A 16,665-nucleotide genomic window follows, 5' to 3' on the forward strand; every position below is an offset into this window, starting at 1 on the left:
CTTGCTTGCTTTTTTGGAGCTGTTTAGACAATTTTAGTTTGAAGCATAAATACTAAAGCATCAAAGAGGAACAGATTATTTTTTTGTTCTGCTTGGGTATATTCAGTTTCACCAGAAACCAACTGTAATAAAACAACGAGACTTCCAAGTAACTTTTTAGAGACAGTCATTGAATGCAGCATACAAGTGGGAGGGCTCATCTAAAAGGACTCCTCAAACACACCTTTGGGGATTTATCTGTTGTTGCTATACAGGCAAGTTTTGTGACAGAATAATCAGAAAAGTGTGCCAAAAACTGATTTCTGGCTGTGTAACAGTATTTCCACGCTTCTATCATTGCAAAATGATCCTACACTGGCACATATTTAGGGTGACTATTATACCTGAAAATACTGAACTTTCCTAGTCATTGTACGAGGAGGCAGCCATTCTGCCTTCTTCCCAGTGAGTATCCCAGGATCAGATCCATCACATTACACATGTTGTGACATTCTCCTTCTATAATCCTCATGCATTTTGCAGAAGACAACAAAACATCTTGTTATGTTTCTAAGATATACATTGATTTTCTTGAGAGGAATCACATTTTTTTCACCTACTGTGTCCTGGGGATTCAAATGGAAGGAGGTAAGACAGAGTCTTCTGAGTCATTTCTGGTGAAGCTCAAAATACCACAAAAGACGACTGAAGAGAAAGATTTTTGATGAAAGGAAGAAAGCTAATGCAAGCTCAACAAGTGGGATAATTATTGCCTTGGTGTTCTGAAGAAGACCCCAGTCTAGATGTTTTTCTTCCCTCCTTCCCACCCACAACCTTCTTTCTCCTGGGGGGTCGGAGTGGTCCCAAGCAAAATGAACGAAGTGACCGTCCCATCCTTAGTATCTCCCAAAGAAACGGTTGTAGGCCATGGAAAATCCTATTTGGTCAGAGAGATAGTCACAGGGGGGGTAGTTTTCACAACGCTCATGCATCTGCTCCATTGGATTTTTGTAATACTCAAAGTACCTGGAGTAGACAAAGAAAGAGATGCCATTCTGCAGATTCAGTCGATGCAGTTGGAGAGGTTTCACACCCGTGATACTAACAAGAGAAGAGTGATTCCCCAGGGTGTCCCAAGAGGAGACTTCTCATGATGAGTTAAACACCTACTTACACAGGGATGAACTACTTAATTAGTTCTGGAAAAAGTTGGAATTGAACCCAACTTAAAGCAATTGCTCTTGAGGTTTTATCAGCAAAGGAGACCACAGAAGCAGTTAGGTTTTTTTCTTGTCCCCAACCCCATTCCCCAGCTACCCAGGAACCTTTGTTGTTGTTATTTATTCTATTTTTTATTTAATTATTTCCTGCTTACCTTTATTTGCTCCCAATTTCTGCTCACTTTCCCGCTAGCCACTATTTTCCTTTAGCTTAAGGAGTTTCCTCTCATCATCTGCACCTCTGTTGTTGACAGCAATATCATCCCCACTCAGCTTTTGTTTTGCCAGGCTAAGCAAGCCCAAGTCTTCTAGTCTCAGCTACACAATCTGGATGCACTTCTCAACTCCTGTTCCAGGTGTAATCTTTCCTGCTACAGGAGAAGTCCAACCACTGTATCTCATGAATTTCTTTATTTCTGTATTGGAAAAACCCTGCAGCACCTTGAATTCTATTTGTTGCATCTGTATTTCCAGACTAACCTTACCTTGTGATCAAATAATACACCGAGCTGTCTGTCTACCTCCGTTCTTACCGATTAATGCTTACAGCAGAATCTACTTTTACGATGCACCACCTGTAAGGGGGTAGTCAGTACAGTCAGTACAGTTGCTGCTTCTGGTTTAAATATTGTTTTTAATGACTGCAGGTTTCAACATCAGCCAGTTCCTCTGCTACAATACTCTGATCCTTTCCTCTACACATGGGACCTCCCAATCTTCTGTTATCTGAAAACAACATTATCCTTCTAGTCCAAAGACGGATTGAATAAAAATTCTTTTTGTCACAGGCCTATGTTAGACAATGGCTTAACAAACTCTTCCAGGAAGTACATTAATAACATTCTTAGATGACCTCAAATTTCTCCAAATGTTTACAGCTAGGATTTCTCCAAATCTTCATGCCTAAGATTTCTGCACAAATGGATGTAGGTTCTACAGCTTCAGAAAGAACAGCCAATCTGATCTAGCCTCATCCCTGCAACAGAGCTGTACTTGTTTGTAGGGAGCCAGAGGCAATGACCAAGACTCTGTGATGCTCATTATCCTGGAAATCAGCTCTGATGACCCTGTCGGTTAGAGCAGCTTCTAACTTGTATCTTGCTGTCCCCATGGCTAGCCCAGACAGCTAGTACTGTCTTCCTGGGAGGAATAACAAAGTCCAGCTATGAGCTCTCAAAAGGATATTTATGAAAAAAAGAACCATTTATCTATCAATGAGTTTCTCCTACAACCTTTTTGCTTCTACACATGAAGGTAATAACATAAATGTACAACAAATTAATGCCTTGTCATGTCCTGTTGCCTTCCCACCCCCTCTTCAGAACAGGTCCAGAGTCCAGCTGTCAGCCTGACTCCTGAGTTGTTACCGTTCATACAGGCTGGATCTCTTCTGCCTCTTCACAAAGGCATTGGCAACTTCCTTTTTAATCTTAATGCCTACCAAGAGAGAACACAGCAGGTTAGAGATGCAGGGCCATGGTCTATGCAAAACGAAGACCAGTCTAACCTCTGAAAAGGGACAGTCTACTCTCTTCACAAGCAGATGATTGTCAGGGCCCATCCTAATTGCCCGTTCCTCTCTCCCCACCACACTGTCCACTCAAAGCCCAACAGCTGGGATCACTCCAACTTGCACATCTACATGGAGCATGGATCTCTTTTCTGTCATAAACTCTATTCCCTTATCACACAGAATGATCTGAGTCGACAGCAAATGTGCAGAAGGCAAGGTCGTGACAGCATAAAATACAAATAAGAAGAAAATGAAGGGAATGGCACCCTCTCGCCCTGGCCCACTTAACTGCAGGGTCTTGGCTTCCTTTCTATATTTTGACTCAGACTGAGAGTGATGTGAGATACCAGCCACCAGGCCCTAAAATGCCTCCAATGAGCCATAAGCAACAGGCAGCACATGGAAATACCAATGCTCACATGTGCAGACTTCCATGAAAAGTGAAGGGTATGAAATAATGAATAAACATCACCCAGGGAGAAATATACCCAGTAGGTGCAAAGATTCTGGTGTTCAGGCACCTGGAGAACATGAGAGGTCTTTCTGCCATGACAGTAGTAGCCCCTGGTCTCCACTAACACCCCGTGTCAGCGCAGTTGCTTATTTGTTCCCTTGGATTTGTGATTGTGCAAACACCGGGGTACTGTGGAGCACCCCACAAACAGCAGGTAGAGCCACTTTGCCCCCACTCCCAGACAGGGCTTAGCACAGCACAGCCTCGCTCCATGGGACGGACCCGCACCAGCAGAGGTGTGCACAGATGCCGGCACACCAGCAACACAGGGAACTGCACACCAATACGTGTTTCAGCAGAGAAACTGGCAAACTGTCACTGTCACTGGGGGAACAGAGTTTCGAGGACCTCTGTCTGTGGGGAGATGGTGGCGTTTGTGCCCTTTCCTCATCCTTGTGGGGTGTTTGACCGTGTTTCTGTTTGGCAGGTGAGAGATGTCGCCTCTCTAGTAAGATGGGGTTTAGTCTGGATCAAAATACTGACTACATAGAAACTGCCAATTAATGAGCTGTCAGAAATCACCACCTTTCCCTGAACACTCTTTGCATTTTTTTTTTCCTCTTTCCCAATCCGTATTTGCATTGGCTTACTGGAGAAATACCAGCTTTCATGCCCCCCAGCAGCAATGTTATCCTTTAAGGTGTGAGAAAGGCGAGACAGGGAAGAAAGAGGGGGATTTTCCATACAGATTTCTGCCAGGATCAGCTTGCTGCAAAAGCTGTGGACATCCCAAGGTGTGCAAATCCCTATGTCCCAGGCAACCTGACAGAGGAGGGACTGCAGCCCTCAGGAGCAGCCAAGGAAGGCACTTGCTTTCAGGCTCTCCAGGTGGTGGGATTTGGCAGGGATATCACAGCCTGTTGCCATGTGGCACCAAACCTTTCTGCTCTGTGGTGCTGCACACCAGACTGGCTGCTCAGCAGATCCAAAAGACAAATGCCTGGAGGCCCTGGGGCAGGTTCTGCTCTCTTAACAGTCTGGGGACGCAGCAGTCACTTTGGATAGGTCTCTGAGGCCAGCTCAGAGAAGCTGGGAGACTGGCTGTGTTGCTCCGCTCACATCACCTTGTTTCACAGAGGGCAGATGCATCCAGCTGCTAACAACCCGCAGGACTCACGTCTTGCCTGGGGGCTGCTCAAGGGTTGCGGAGATGCGGGTTATGGCACTAGCACACCCGGAGCGATGCCAGGCTGTCGGTGCAGGGAGGCTGACCTCCCTGGTGTCTCCCGCCCCCATGGCTGTGAAAGGCAGCCCCTCTGTTTGCTGCAGGTGCTCCTGCACCTCAGGGATTGCAGTGCTGAGGGAGCAAAAAGGGAGCAGCTAGAGGGACTCAGCATGGTTCCTGTTCATCCCTTGAGCCTATCAAAGGGAAGAAGGGAAGTAGATGCAGGAGAATGGAGCTGAGTATCAGTCACAATGATATACTCACTGGCAGCGCTGGGAGATCCTGAGGGGTCTTTGGGATCTGGAAGATAGACAGACAGACAGAGAGGAGTTTGCTTGTGAGTCCTCCTCCTCTGCTCCACTCTAACTGAATCCCTCTGCCTACTGGGTGAATCCAGCTCCCCCCCTTTCCCAGAAAGTCTGTTCCTCCCCAGAAAGGGTTTTATTAACACCCACCATTTAGGGATAGACTTCTTCACCATAGCAAAATTCACCCATTATGCCTGGATTTGTTTAATTTCAATTTCCTCTGAGCCAGATTAAATGACACAATAACCGTATAACCACTATGGAAGCTGGAGGAAGACCTTCCTCCTTCTCCCTCCTCACCCTTGCTAAGAGCAGGGACAGCTAGAGCTAGGGGACCATTTGAGCAAAACCCCAGATTTGGACAGAGCCTGAAGATAGTTGAGCATCTCCTCTATCTTTGGAAAGAGAGGTTTCCTTAACTTTAGGAAGAAATCACAAACTATTGATAGGGAAGGGAAATAGGGCCAAAATTAGAAACAACTCTACCCTCACAGCTTTGTGGCTCAGCCTTGGGGTACCTGGCTCACCAGCCCTCACAAGAAGAATTTACACATTATATTTCTGTGTTCAGTCCTAATCTTAATCCTTAATCCTTAATGTTTCCTGCAAACACCCGTGGAAACCGTCCTCTAAGAGGTAGGTCTCCTAATCTTAGTTCTCCCACACTGCCCTACTTCACAATTTTTTTCTTCCACTAGTTCACCATATTTTTCTTCAACAATGTCAGTTCCACCCAAGTCACCAGGTATTTGGCATAAGTGTATTTATGGGCAGAAAGAGGACTCTAGAGACCAAACAAATAACAACTGTGCTTAAACAAAAACTTCGTGTGAGAAGGGTTGTGTGTAGTTCTATTTTTAAGCTACATATACATTCCTTGGATTTAAAAAAAAAAAAATTAGAAGTTACTCCAAGGCCATTAAGCAATCTGGAATAATAATAATGACTAAAAAAAAGCAGATATATACTCAAGAGTGAAAAAGTGAGAGAGAGACTGACAGATCAAACAAAATACATTTGCCAGTATTGAATCATGACATATCTGATGCCAAGGACTGAATGAAATTTAACTCTGAATGGGATAATACAAGAAAAGACAGGGCCCCCTCCTGCTCGGCTTCTCTTTTCCTGCTGTAAAGGGAAAAGACTTGTTTTTCTGATCTTTCCCCCCTTCCTTCTCCATCAACTATAGAGCTGCTACTACATTACTGTCTCTTGATCATAAAGTCACCGTGACTAAATCACCTTCAAATGTGAAGTGCTCTTATTTCAATGGGACAACTCCCTTTTTTTTAACCACCAACAGAAGGCTTTTTTTCCTCCAGAAGTTCTCCACATCCCACATTTCCCTGCAGCTGAAGGCTTGACTCGGTGCCTATCTCTATGATCCTACAGCACTCCAGGGCTGGCAGGCACAAAATCCCTCTCCCTGTGGTCAACACAAATCTGCCTGCAGCTCAACTCTCTTACTCAAAAGTGAGCATCCAACAGACCTTTGCCAGTTCACCTAAATGCTAAACGGGTTTAATGCTGAAACATATTAAAATGTTTGAATTCTCTGCTGCAATTCAGTGGTGCAATTGAGGGAGGGGGGAGTTGACCAGTGGAAGAAAGTGCCCAGCAAGACGTGAGGCTCTCTATCCCCCAGCCCTCTCTCATCCATGACTGTCTCTCCGAGAGATATGAAGTTGTGCAATGACCGGAGGTGCACCTCCTCCCCCCGAAGCTGTGCGTCTCTCCCAGACTGACGGGAGGCTGACGGCAAGCTGCAGGGCTGACGGCAAGCTTCCCGGGAAGACGTCCCCTTACCTTTCTCACAACAGCAGAGCGCTGCCAGGGCCAGAGTCACGATCAGCAGTGCCAGCAGACTCCTCATGTCTTCTTTGGCTGTGCTAGTCTCCCCAACCTCAGAGCTTTCCTGGAGGTTACTGAAGTTCTCCGGAGCTTGCTTTTGGGCAGCAGTTTATATCCTGTGATCGCCTGGAGAGATCGGGGCTCTGGCTTGTGTTCCTGTATCTGAGCTCCAAAACAAAGCCCGTCCTTTGGGCCAGGAGATACTGGGTCCTGGCAGCCATTTTGACATCCATCTCAGGACTTTTTCCTGAACATTTTATCTGAGGTTTTGAATGGGACTGTTGACAGAAAACAGCTGGATAAAAAAATCAGTTTTATTATAAACACAAAAGTCATTCAGCTTCTTGCTGGAAAGCCAGGGGAGAGACCAGCACACCCTGAAGTAGAGCTGCTCCTTTCGTGTGATGAAGCTCTCTCATGTGGAAAATCAAATGAGACTGAACCCAGTGAAGACCCTTTTCCCCCACCCCACCCTGACCCATTCCTCTGAAGGTAAAGAAACCCATGCAACAGCTTGCATAGGGCAAACACACAGTAGATTTTTCGCTTCAGTTTCACCAAACCATTTCAGAGAGCTGAGATTTTTATACTGTTGGGATCTTTGGTGGTTTGTTTTGGGGACAGTCTTTCTTTTTTCTTCCTGGAAATCTTCCTAGTATGGAGGCCATTAGTTTGGCTTCTCTTGTCTAAAAATCAGGTAAACCTTGAAACTCCAAAAGTGTTTTGTTCTTCAGGATTTGAGTGGCTGTGGTTGCTTGGTATGTCAAAAGCCCTGCATGGGCTCTTCTACAGCCTATCTACCAATAACCCCGTGCTCCCCCAACCCACCAGTCAAGTTCCCAAAGCCATGTCTCAAACACAGCACATGGATCACATTTTCCTCCACCTCACATCCAGTCCTCCTCGGCCCCACATGCGGGGGAGACATTCAAGGGTTACAGAATTAAAGCCTAAAAGCCTCCCAAGGGCGGTCAGAACCATTAGGGATTGTGCCAATCCCTAGAAACACTGTCTTTTAGCATAGAGAAATTTCAGGATTTAAAAAAAAAAAAAAGTTTAACTCTTCTACAGTCCAGGAAAGACTGAATATATATACTAACAACTTCCAGCAAAAGTATCTTGAAGAACAACAGTTTAAAAATGAATAAATATCTAACATTAATAAGTATTCTAGGAAAGTTATGCTTCCAAAAGAAAACTTGAAAGAATATAAATACACAATTCTAGTAATCCAAACAGCTTTACTTTTCTTCCCAACTTTTCCCAAGCTTTCTAACCAGCATGTAGTCTCTTAAACATGTTTGGTTGTTGCTTACACTAACGAAATCCCACAGAAATCTCTGGTGTTATTCATTATTTATACTGGTATTCTGGAGGTTGGAATTGCCAGATATTTCTGGACACAAACTCAGACAGCACTAGCCCTGTGCCTTCCATTTTGATAGTGTCACAGTGTCAAGTCAAACCCAGACACTGCAGACTTGTTGACTTTAGGGTATGAAAGTTTTGCCCTGGTTCATGATCATAAGATTCACCTACATGGGAACATGCACGACAAGTGTGGGTGCAAATATACCTAATCTGTATGGCTTTTTTTCCTTAAAGTCATTTCTCTCTCACTTTTTCTTTTGGACAAAACTTTAGCAGCTGTCAGGGTGGATACTCCCATCAGAAGTGTTTTCAGTAAATAAATCACATTTCTTTCCAGAAGTTCATCTTCAAAGCTGGCAAAGTCTTGAAGCATATTTTGCAAGAAGATGTGTGTTTCTAATGTGGCAGGTAGATTTGTCTCTAGACTTAATTTCACAGAATAGTCAACAATTTGATACTTTATACCTCATAACCTTTGATAGCGTGCCATGAATCTTTCCCACTTCTATAATTTACAGGTGCCTGTGGAACCCTGGAGATGTGAATATTGAAACCAGCTGTGCTGAGCTCAGATAGAAGATGTTATGTCTCCTACACATCCCACACCAAGGGGTCTCCAAGCTGCTGTGGCTGCTGATCAGCCCAGAACAGTATTGTATTCTTGGGCATGTCAGCACTGGGTTTTTATGGCCTGGCGACAGGCTCTGTGAGGTGCCCTGGTGTCGGTGCTGGTGACAACCTGACAGTGGTCAGGCTCACTCCCCAATGGGCCGGGGGGTGCTCAGCAACCTGTACACAGGGTCAGGCCACATCTTGATTTTGAATGAGTTATGAACGTAAAATAAAATTGTTCTCGGTGAACAAAGTTGGGCTTAACCCCAAACACTGGGTTTCTTTTATTTTTTTATTTACCACCTGGAGCCACTCTTCACCGTTGGTTTCTGCAGCTTTCTAGCACTACCAGAATCATGCCAAGTGGAAGTAAGGGCATGAAAGAGGTTTCCAAAAGGAAATATGAGTAAAGTCCGGTTCACACATTCCTTTCTACAGGAACATCCTACGTTGGGACCTGAGGGTAGCTGGATAGATGAGATGCAATTTACACACTTTTTCTGTCACTAACTCTTGCCCTAACTTTGTTTTTAAGATTAAACAGGTGCCTTCTGAATTTTGTTTCCCCAACTGAGGAAAGATATCATAGATTTCATTTTCAAAAAGTGCATCTCACTCTGCTTTCTGAACACCACACCATTTTAAGATGTCTTAAGACTGGGAACTGAAATTTGCCAGTGAACTCTAAAAGAAGCCACTTGTAGACCCTGGAACAAAACCATTGTAGATCCTTTCAAACTCGTGTGATTGCAAAGTAATGACTTTTTTCCGTAATCCGCAGAAGATTCTATGATAAACAAACTCAGCTTCTTCATGGAAAATTGCACACACACCCCACCAAGTACTGTGACTCATGAGAAGATAGTATCAAACCAGCAATTTATTGTGTAGTAAACACCCGCATCCTGAACTCTCTCTGATCTCTGCTACATCAGCTCAGCGCTAATTAACACAGTGTAGGAATCCATGGCTACATAGGAGAGAAGCAGCAGATAGGATAACATACAGGGACACAAGCAACTGAATATGTTTCAGAGCCATTGCATTTTTTGGGTGGATACCCTGGGCTCCAGGCCCCAGGGTAGGAACAGGTCATCCTTTACTTAGTCCTCCTCCTCCCAAAATAGTGCCTGTAAGCAGCAGCATAGCCATGGCGAAAAGCATACAGTTCGCAGGGGTAGTAGTCCTCGCAGATCTCCCTCTGACGTTCCCGGGGTGCTTTATTACGCTCCCTGATCCTGCAAAAATAGGAGAGATGAGTGGTAAATGCTGCCATCTTAAATATCTGTCTACAACCCTTTCCTGCCCCACAATCCCCCACCAGGATTAAGGGTCCATCACCAGATTCCATCATCCAGCTACCAAGATGTTAGCATACCAGCTTCTGTGTTCACCACACCCAGGGGAGCGATGTGACTACAACAGGAGCATTCTGCCTCCTCAGGTAACCTTTTATTTCAGGGCTAAGTAGGGTGGTGGGGAGAGGGGGATGGCTCCTGCCTCAACCTGAGGAAGAGTCCTTCTTCCGCAGCCTCGCCATCCTGCTGCCTTCAGCTCTTCTGCTCTTCCCCGAAGCCACGCATGGAACAAAGACCTGAAACATCCTGCAAAGGGGCCACCTGGTACTGTGGAGAAGGTTTGCCTTGATGTCTCGCTAGGAGATGACTTCTGTGCTTCAGCCTTTATTTTCACAAGCCCTGCATGAGGCACGAAACTGCCTATATCTGCTTTTTATAGATGAGGAAAGGAGGCCCCCAGATGGCCCTGTGATTTAGAAAAGGTCGTGCAAATTCTGCATGAGAGCTGAGGACTAGAACAAGATCTCAAACTGAGCTTCCTTTCTTGCCATCCCACACCGTTCCCTCTGTTTCTGTTGGTGTTTCCTTCAGACAAATTAAGCAAATCCCTCCCAGCGCATGACATGTCCTCAGACGCAAGGACTTGCTTTCTACGATCTGAGTTCTGGCTTCTCACAGGGTTGGGGACTTCAAGGGCACCTCACACTGAGAAAGGGCTGAGGCGTCTCAGAAGTCACCATTGCTTTCTCCCCTGGTAGCAGCCTGTGCCTGGCAAGGAGAGACCTCTCCCCACTCCCATCCTCAGTGTCCTGAGGCCATAACATACCTCTCCTGAGTGATGGCTTCTAGTCTCATGTCAGCTTGTATGAAGTCATTGGCCCTTCGCCTGTTAATGAAGGGATCTGAGAAGGCAAGGGGTTGTTCAGAGAAGATAGACACTTTTTCAAGGCCAGATTTCAACAAAAGCTAACTTCCACATTTATAACAGCTTCCTTGTCTGCCTTCCCAGCCACAGTGAAACCCAGGACCTTTCAATATTCCCTGCTGTCTACCCCACTGGTTCATGCACCGGCTCTCCCTCTGGCTTGTGCAGTCTGTATGGAAGTGCACGTGCTGCTCTAGGTCTGCTGTTATTCAAGCCACCCAGGGTAAAGCTACTGCCACAGCCCCTCTGAGTGAGCGGATCTTGGCCAAGAGGTAGATGCCAAGCTGCGCAGACTGTGGGATGTCTGGGCATGCTCAGTAGAATTAGTAGAATTGTGGAATTATAGGTAAAAACAGGAAGGGCCTGAGTAAGTCTATCTGCCTCCAGGTTCGGCAGTCACTGAGCAGTCTGTGTGGCACTTTCAGACTGAGGTGCCTTCTGTCCTTTTTGAGAAACATCACAATCCTATTGCAGTGCTCAGGAGTCTGTGGATGTCTTTGGCATTGGCTCCCACATGTGCCTTTGTGCTTCTGACCAGCTGTTTTGTGAAGTCCTTCTCACAGATGGTCTAATTTCTTTTTAGTTTCAAACCATCTGTTCTCTAACCTCTCCAAGTTATTGCTTGTTTCATGGTGAGACTCTCCACCCTTTCATGCTTCTCCTGTGACACTAAGTCTCTCTTCCAGAGCAAGGATCCCTCCTGCCCACACATCCCAACTGCTTCTTCCAAGGTGCTGGGAGTAAGGCTTTCCCTGTCCTTGGGGAAGTACAAATCACGTCACTGACTTCTGCAGTACCTCTTTCCGTGCTCATCACAGACCTTTTTGAGCAATGTCCTTTTCTAGTGTCACTTAACCTGTTTTAGGTGGATGCAGCAGGGATCTAAGTTCATGATTCTTTGTTTTCCAATTCTCATTATATTATTTGCAAAACAAATTGGTATGCACTTGTGCCCAAACATGTGAAGTCTTTTTTTAACTCTCCTCCTATTCATCCTGCAACTCCATCACACAGTAAATTCAGTTTCCCTGGGCTGAGTGGTTCTGCCTATTTAATCTCCACAGTAAAGTACAAGGAAATGGTCTTGGAGATGTCTGTAGCACATTTCAAATTGAAGGAAATAGTAAAGCAGTCTCTTACTGAGATACTCGTAGGATTCCATGCTCTCATGGGACTCTGGGGAAAGAAAGAGTAAAACATGTTGTAAGACACTGTATTGATGGGAATCACAGTCTTTCACACACCACAGATCAATAGAACATGCACACAGAAGTCAGAGAAGCCAGGTTTTAAGGCACCTGTTTAAAAGAAAGAGAAAGGGATCAGTGGCATGACTTAGAATTTATATGAGGAGTTTAGGGTATTCAGGAGTTTAAAATAGAGCAACCTGGTGTCTTAGCCAGGACTTCAAGGCTTGTGCTTGGTCTTCCAGTGTGTGATACTCAAGCATAGTTCCTCACCTTCATGTCCCTGACGCTACAGTGGATATGATACCTTCAAAGTCTGCATGTGTGCTTAGGGAATGGATTAGCACAGCGAGATGTGCTTGGCTCTTGCATGAATCAGCACCTGAATTCCATCAGTAAGGAACTGTATGCCTCACAGGAAAAGGGGGCTTATATTACAAAAGGAGAAAGGGAAATCTCCCCATTAACAAGAAAGAATTAAGAATAAGAACTCTTACTGTAGTCTAGACAACAGAGGGGCAGAAAAAGGAGCAGCCTGGGAAGTGCGCTGGAACAGAGAGGAAGGGGCTGAAGCATCCTGGACCACAAATCATAATGATTGAAGCTGACAGCTCTGGAGCAGGGCTAGGACAGCCTGACACAAGGGCAGAAAAGCAGGCAAGAGATCAAGTTAAGGGGAAAGAAGACAACAAATTGAATAAAAAACATCTGAACAGACCCAAAGATGTCTGTAGGTTTGTAGTTATCACTCTACCCAGTAAAAAAGGTCACCTACCATAGCAAGTAGCAGCCATCACCAAGACAGCCAGGAGCATAAGGATGATGAGAGTGCGCATTGTGCCAGTGCAGGGAGGAATCTCTCACTCTGTCTCTCTCGCTGTGTCTTGCTCTCTTCCCACTGAGGGCAGCTGGAGATCCTGGGCCGCCTGCAAAATTAGCAGTGGAATGTTTATTATGAAAACAGAGCCAGGAGGGGGCCCATGAAAGAGCCTGGGGAAGGCGACGGCTGGCTGGTACACACTTTTTATGGAGCCATTACAAAACATCCTCTATTAGCAGATTGAATCAGGTTTCGGGAAGGAGGGGGCATGCCCTTTTCCTCTCCCAGTTCAGGGCTGGGGGCCATAATTCACAGGCAAGCATGTCACTAGCACTCCGGGCTCAGAAAAGCTGGCCTGCACAAGTGGAAGGAATCTCAGGGGCTGCCGGGGGCCCGGAGGGAGAGGTGTGTGCTGATCCCAAATGTAAATGTTTGCCTTTCTAATTTTCCCTCTGATCTGCCCTCTTCGCCCTCGCCATCCTCTGTCTGGATACACCCAGCCCAGAATATTCTGTCAGCTTTGCCGACAGAGACATGGAGAATGAGGCTTCAAACACTCTGTCCCCACTTGGCCCCACTCCCTCCAGCTGGCCCCCGCTGCGGTCCCAGCCTGCCAGTCATCAGAGGAGGAATCCAGCCCTACTGCCCCTTCCCCTCTCCTACTTTACTGCTCCAGGAGTGACAAGCAGCAACCTAGAAGAATCCCTTCTGCTGGAGGTATCATGATTTTTGCATTGAGATGACAGCAGCACCCAGAACTCTGTCTCTGCCGGACTTCACTCCTGACCCTACGCTGCTCTTCCAGCCCAAGGGACAACATCTTGGTGAAGGCAGAGGTAACCGTATCTCTCAGGACTGCTGCCACTCTGGTCTAGCACTAGCAGTCCTTGCCCCATTGGGGACCAAAGTCAGATGTCAATGCAAGACTTTTCAGCCGGGATGAATCTCCCAGGCCAGGAGTCTCTAGCACCCACCTCACCTTCTAGCACCCAAAGAGCTTGTCTTGGACCATTGTCATGGACAGCAGCGATGGACAAAAGATGGGGTGTTCCCCTCTTCAGCTCTGTGGTACAGTAGAAGGGAGTGAAAGAAGAAGAGTTACAGAGATGGCCATCCCTGCTGGGTGAAAAGCAAAGGCGAGTAGTTTGCTAGAAGCAAGACAGGGAGGGAAGGTGGGTACTCAGTGCCTGCCAGCCCTCCTCCATGGCAGTGGTGGGGCTGGGACCATGCACACGGCCTGGAGATGAGCCTAGGGTACAGTAACCATTGTTACCAAACTGTGGTGACTGCCTGTTTTGTCCATGTTTACATGCACGCATCAGGATTTCTCACTGACAGAGTGCAGACGGAGTGCACTCTGGGTGCAGACCATTCCCCCCAAGCCAGTGTGGTGTTGTCACTGCTGTCACCTGCAGAGGCTAGTCTGCAGAGCCACGCTGCAGGGGACACAGCCAAGAACTACAGGGACAGCTAGCCACAGCCCAATGGGGAGTGAAACTTCAGTGGAACAAGATTACTCTGGGCTTTACAGCTTACCCTTTCAATGCCAAACTCGTAGCCCTTGCCTGAAGCCTGTGGTCTCTGGGAGAGAAACTGAGCAGGGCCTTCAACTTCAGACCAAAGAGAAAGAATTGCTTTTCTTCCCCATTATCCCACCCCATGCAGAAAGCAGCTCAGTGCCGCGCCATCAATGCCTCCCATACCGTCCACGTCCTGCCCGTTCAGTGCTCAGCCTGAGATGAGGAGGAAAACTAGGTTGTGCTGGGGCAAAAGCTAGAAGTCTGCTATAGACACAAGGTCAGAGGAGAACTGAGACTTTTGCGCTATCCCTCTGTGCCCTGCCACTCCCGTCTCTTTAAGGGAATTCTCTGTTCTGGGATTGTTTGCATTCCTTAGAGCCCACGGTTTTGGAGTTAGTATTGAATGTGGATTTTATAGGTTTCCTGAATGTCTTGTACACTCTGGGATCTCATGGGAGCTGCCAAGAAAGGGAGGCCTGAGGGAGAGGTTGGAGGAGAGAGCCCAGCGAGAAAGCAGTGGGGGCACAGAGGGGAAGATTCTAGGAGTACTTTGCCATGAAGGTGAGGCTGCACAGTGGGAAAACTCCAACACGCTTTCCAGCCAAACCCTCTTTATTTATTTGGCTTCACTCAGGGCAGAGCACTCTGCTCCCTGGAAGACTGCTCCCATTTCAGAGGATTCTGATCCCAGAATGCCTGGAGCATCCCCTGCCATCAACCACAGGAGAAGAGCCACAAACACCACTTCAACCCAAATGTTTCATTTTCCACCACAGAGGCAATGCATTTTCCAAGGGATGAATGAACATGCTGGCTACACAGCCCTATACCAACAAATCTCCTTCGGGGAACACTTCTCCTTGCAAAAGTACATCTCCTTTCTATTCCCCCTGCACTCCATACTTCTCCAGCACACATCTGGGCAGCATCAGTGGGCTGCCAGAGAGGTAACACACCATGCAGAACAGTGAGCAGCATCCACCGGTTAGAAATACAGAAAGAGGAGCTAAGATGAATTGCCTGCAAATGCCAAGGAAATCTCTGCAGCCCCCCAAATAAAGGGGAGATCAGAAAAGCAGCCCTCTGACCTGTCTCCTGCTGGAGTGGAGAATCTCAATGTTACAGACATCATAGCAACCACTCCTAACATTTTGCAGCTGTGAAGCACCAGCAAGGCATTAATAGCAAGCAGCCGTCCAGGAAAAGCAAGGCGGTCCCTGCATACTCACTGAGCCGTCGCTTCCCCACCAGCCTGCAGCTCTTGTCTGAGGGGGCAGGTCTCCCGGCGTCCTGGACCCTGGACTGAAGAAGAGGGGCCTTTTATTTATTAGCATTGATCAGTGACTCCTCCCCTCTCCTGTCTCCCACTCTCGATCCACCCCCAGGCTACCACCTTCCCCGTCAAAAACACCTTCTGCCCACAGCCAGGAAACCAACAACCTCAAGCAACTGAGCCAAGAGGGAGAGGAAAGAGCCAGAGCAGACACCAGGGGCTAGTTGGGGCACAGCCACAGCCAGGCTGCCTTTCTGTTCCCAGGAGCAGTGAGTGAGCAGAGGTCTGAGGACAAGCTCCAGTCTCCCTCTTTGCAGCAAGACCTCCCCTCTTCCCCGCCCCCCTTCCCCGGCCGTGCTCTAACTAGAGTTGCGCTGCTGGCCAGGGCAGCTGTTCTTCCACGGCGAGCAGGAGGCCAGGAGCCTTCTCCCATCTACTTTCATGCTCCTTTTGCAACTGTCTGATCCCTCCTCCTAATGTCCCAGGCTAATGTCAGACTGAAAACTCATATAACAAAGGTGTCTGCTTTTGGAGGCAGCTCTGAAACCTCCAACAGCGACAAACCCTGTAAGGCAAAGAGCTGGCTTACACAAACCTAAGCCCCTGAGACGCACCCTCGCTGCTCACACCAGATCCACAACAGTGCTGGACTACACGTCAGACAACCCAGGACATGTGCTTGCTAGATTGGGCTATTGGGCTTCTGGCCCTGCCTGCACCCAAGCCAAGAGCACACCCAAGCCAAGATGCTGAACCCGTGTGAGGAGCAACCCGTAGCAGTGCTCCCTCGCTCAGCAGAGATCCACGCCTGGTGCATGCTCAGCACTGGTGCTGGCATGTCCAGTCCTTAAGTAAGAGTATGCACAGCCTGAGGGACTGAGCTCAGCAGAGGTGAGATGGAAGGGATGACCAGCTGCAGGATCAGTGGCTCGGGAGGCTAGGAAAGAAAACCCATCACATCTATTCAGCAACCAAACAGCTGGTGAGCATGGCTTGTCTGATCCAGGAAAAGATTAAATGTGGCCTGACTTATAGCCTTGGTTGCAAAATGAAAATGATAGCATAACCGAGGAGTTAAAGAACCACTAAATGACTGGGACAGAGGT

The 16,665-nt window shown here is 47.1% G+C and overlaps 2 protein-coding genes across 2 annotated transcripts; both read right to left on the reverse strand.

Moving 5' to 3' along the window:
* Window positions 1-684: 684 nt before the first annotated feature.
* On the reverse strand, window positions 685-6,633 carry BGLAP (bone gamma-carboxyglutamate (gla) protein). Its single transcript, XM_009582636.1, has 4 exons — window positions 6,509-6,633; window positions 4,656-4,691; window positions 2,567-2,636; window positions 685-1,005 (listed from the first exon to the last, which is right to left on the reverse strand). The coding sequence occupies exons 1-4, from the start codon at window positions 6,573-6,575 to the stop codon at window positions 876-878; spliced, it is 303 nt and encodes a 100-aa protein (XP_009580931.1). The 5' UTR covers window positions 6,576-6,633; the 3' UTR covers window positions 685-875.
* A 2,763-nt stretch (window positions 6,634-9,396) lies between these two features.
* MGP (matrix Gla protein) lies at window positions 9,397-15,582 on the reverse strand. Its single transcript, XM_009582637.1, has 5 exons — window positions 15,516-15,582; window positions 12,722-12,872; window positions 11,900-11,935; window positions 10,661-10,736; window positions 9,397-9,774 (listed from the first exon to the last, which is right to left on the reverse strand). Exons 2-5 carry the CDS (start codon window positions 12,780-12,782, stop codon window positions 9,636-9,638), a joined length of 312 nt encoding a protein of 103 aa, XP_009580932.1. The 5' UTR covers window positions 12,783-12,872; window positions 15,516-15,582; the 3' UTR covers window positions 9,397-9,635.
* Window positions 15,583-16,665: the final 1,083 nt, after the last annotated feature.

This window comes from Fulmarus glacialis, unplaced genomic scaffold (genome assembly GCF_000690835.1).
Source record: "Fulmarus glacialis isolate BGI_N327 unplaced genomic scaffold, ASM69083v1 scaffold44067, whole genome shotgun sequence".
Lineage (NCBI taxonomy): Eukaryota > Metazoa > Chordata > Aves > Procellariiformes > Procellariidae > Fulmarus > Fulmarus glacialis.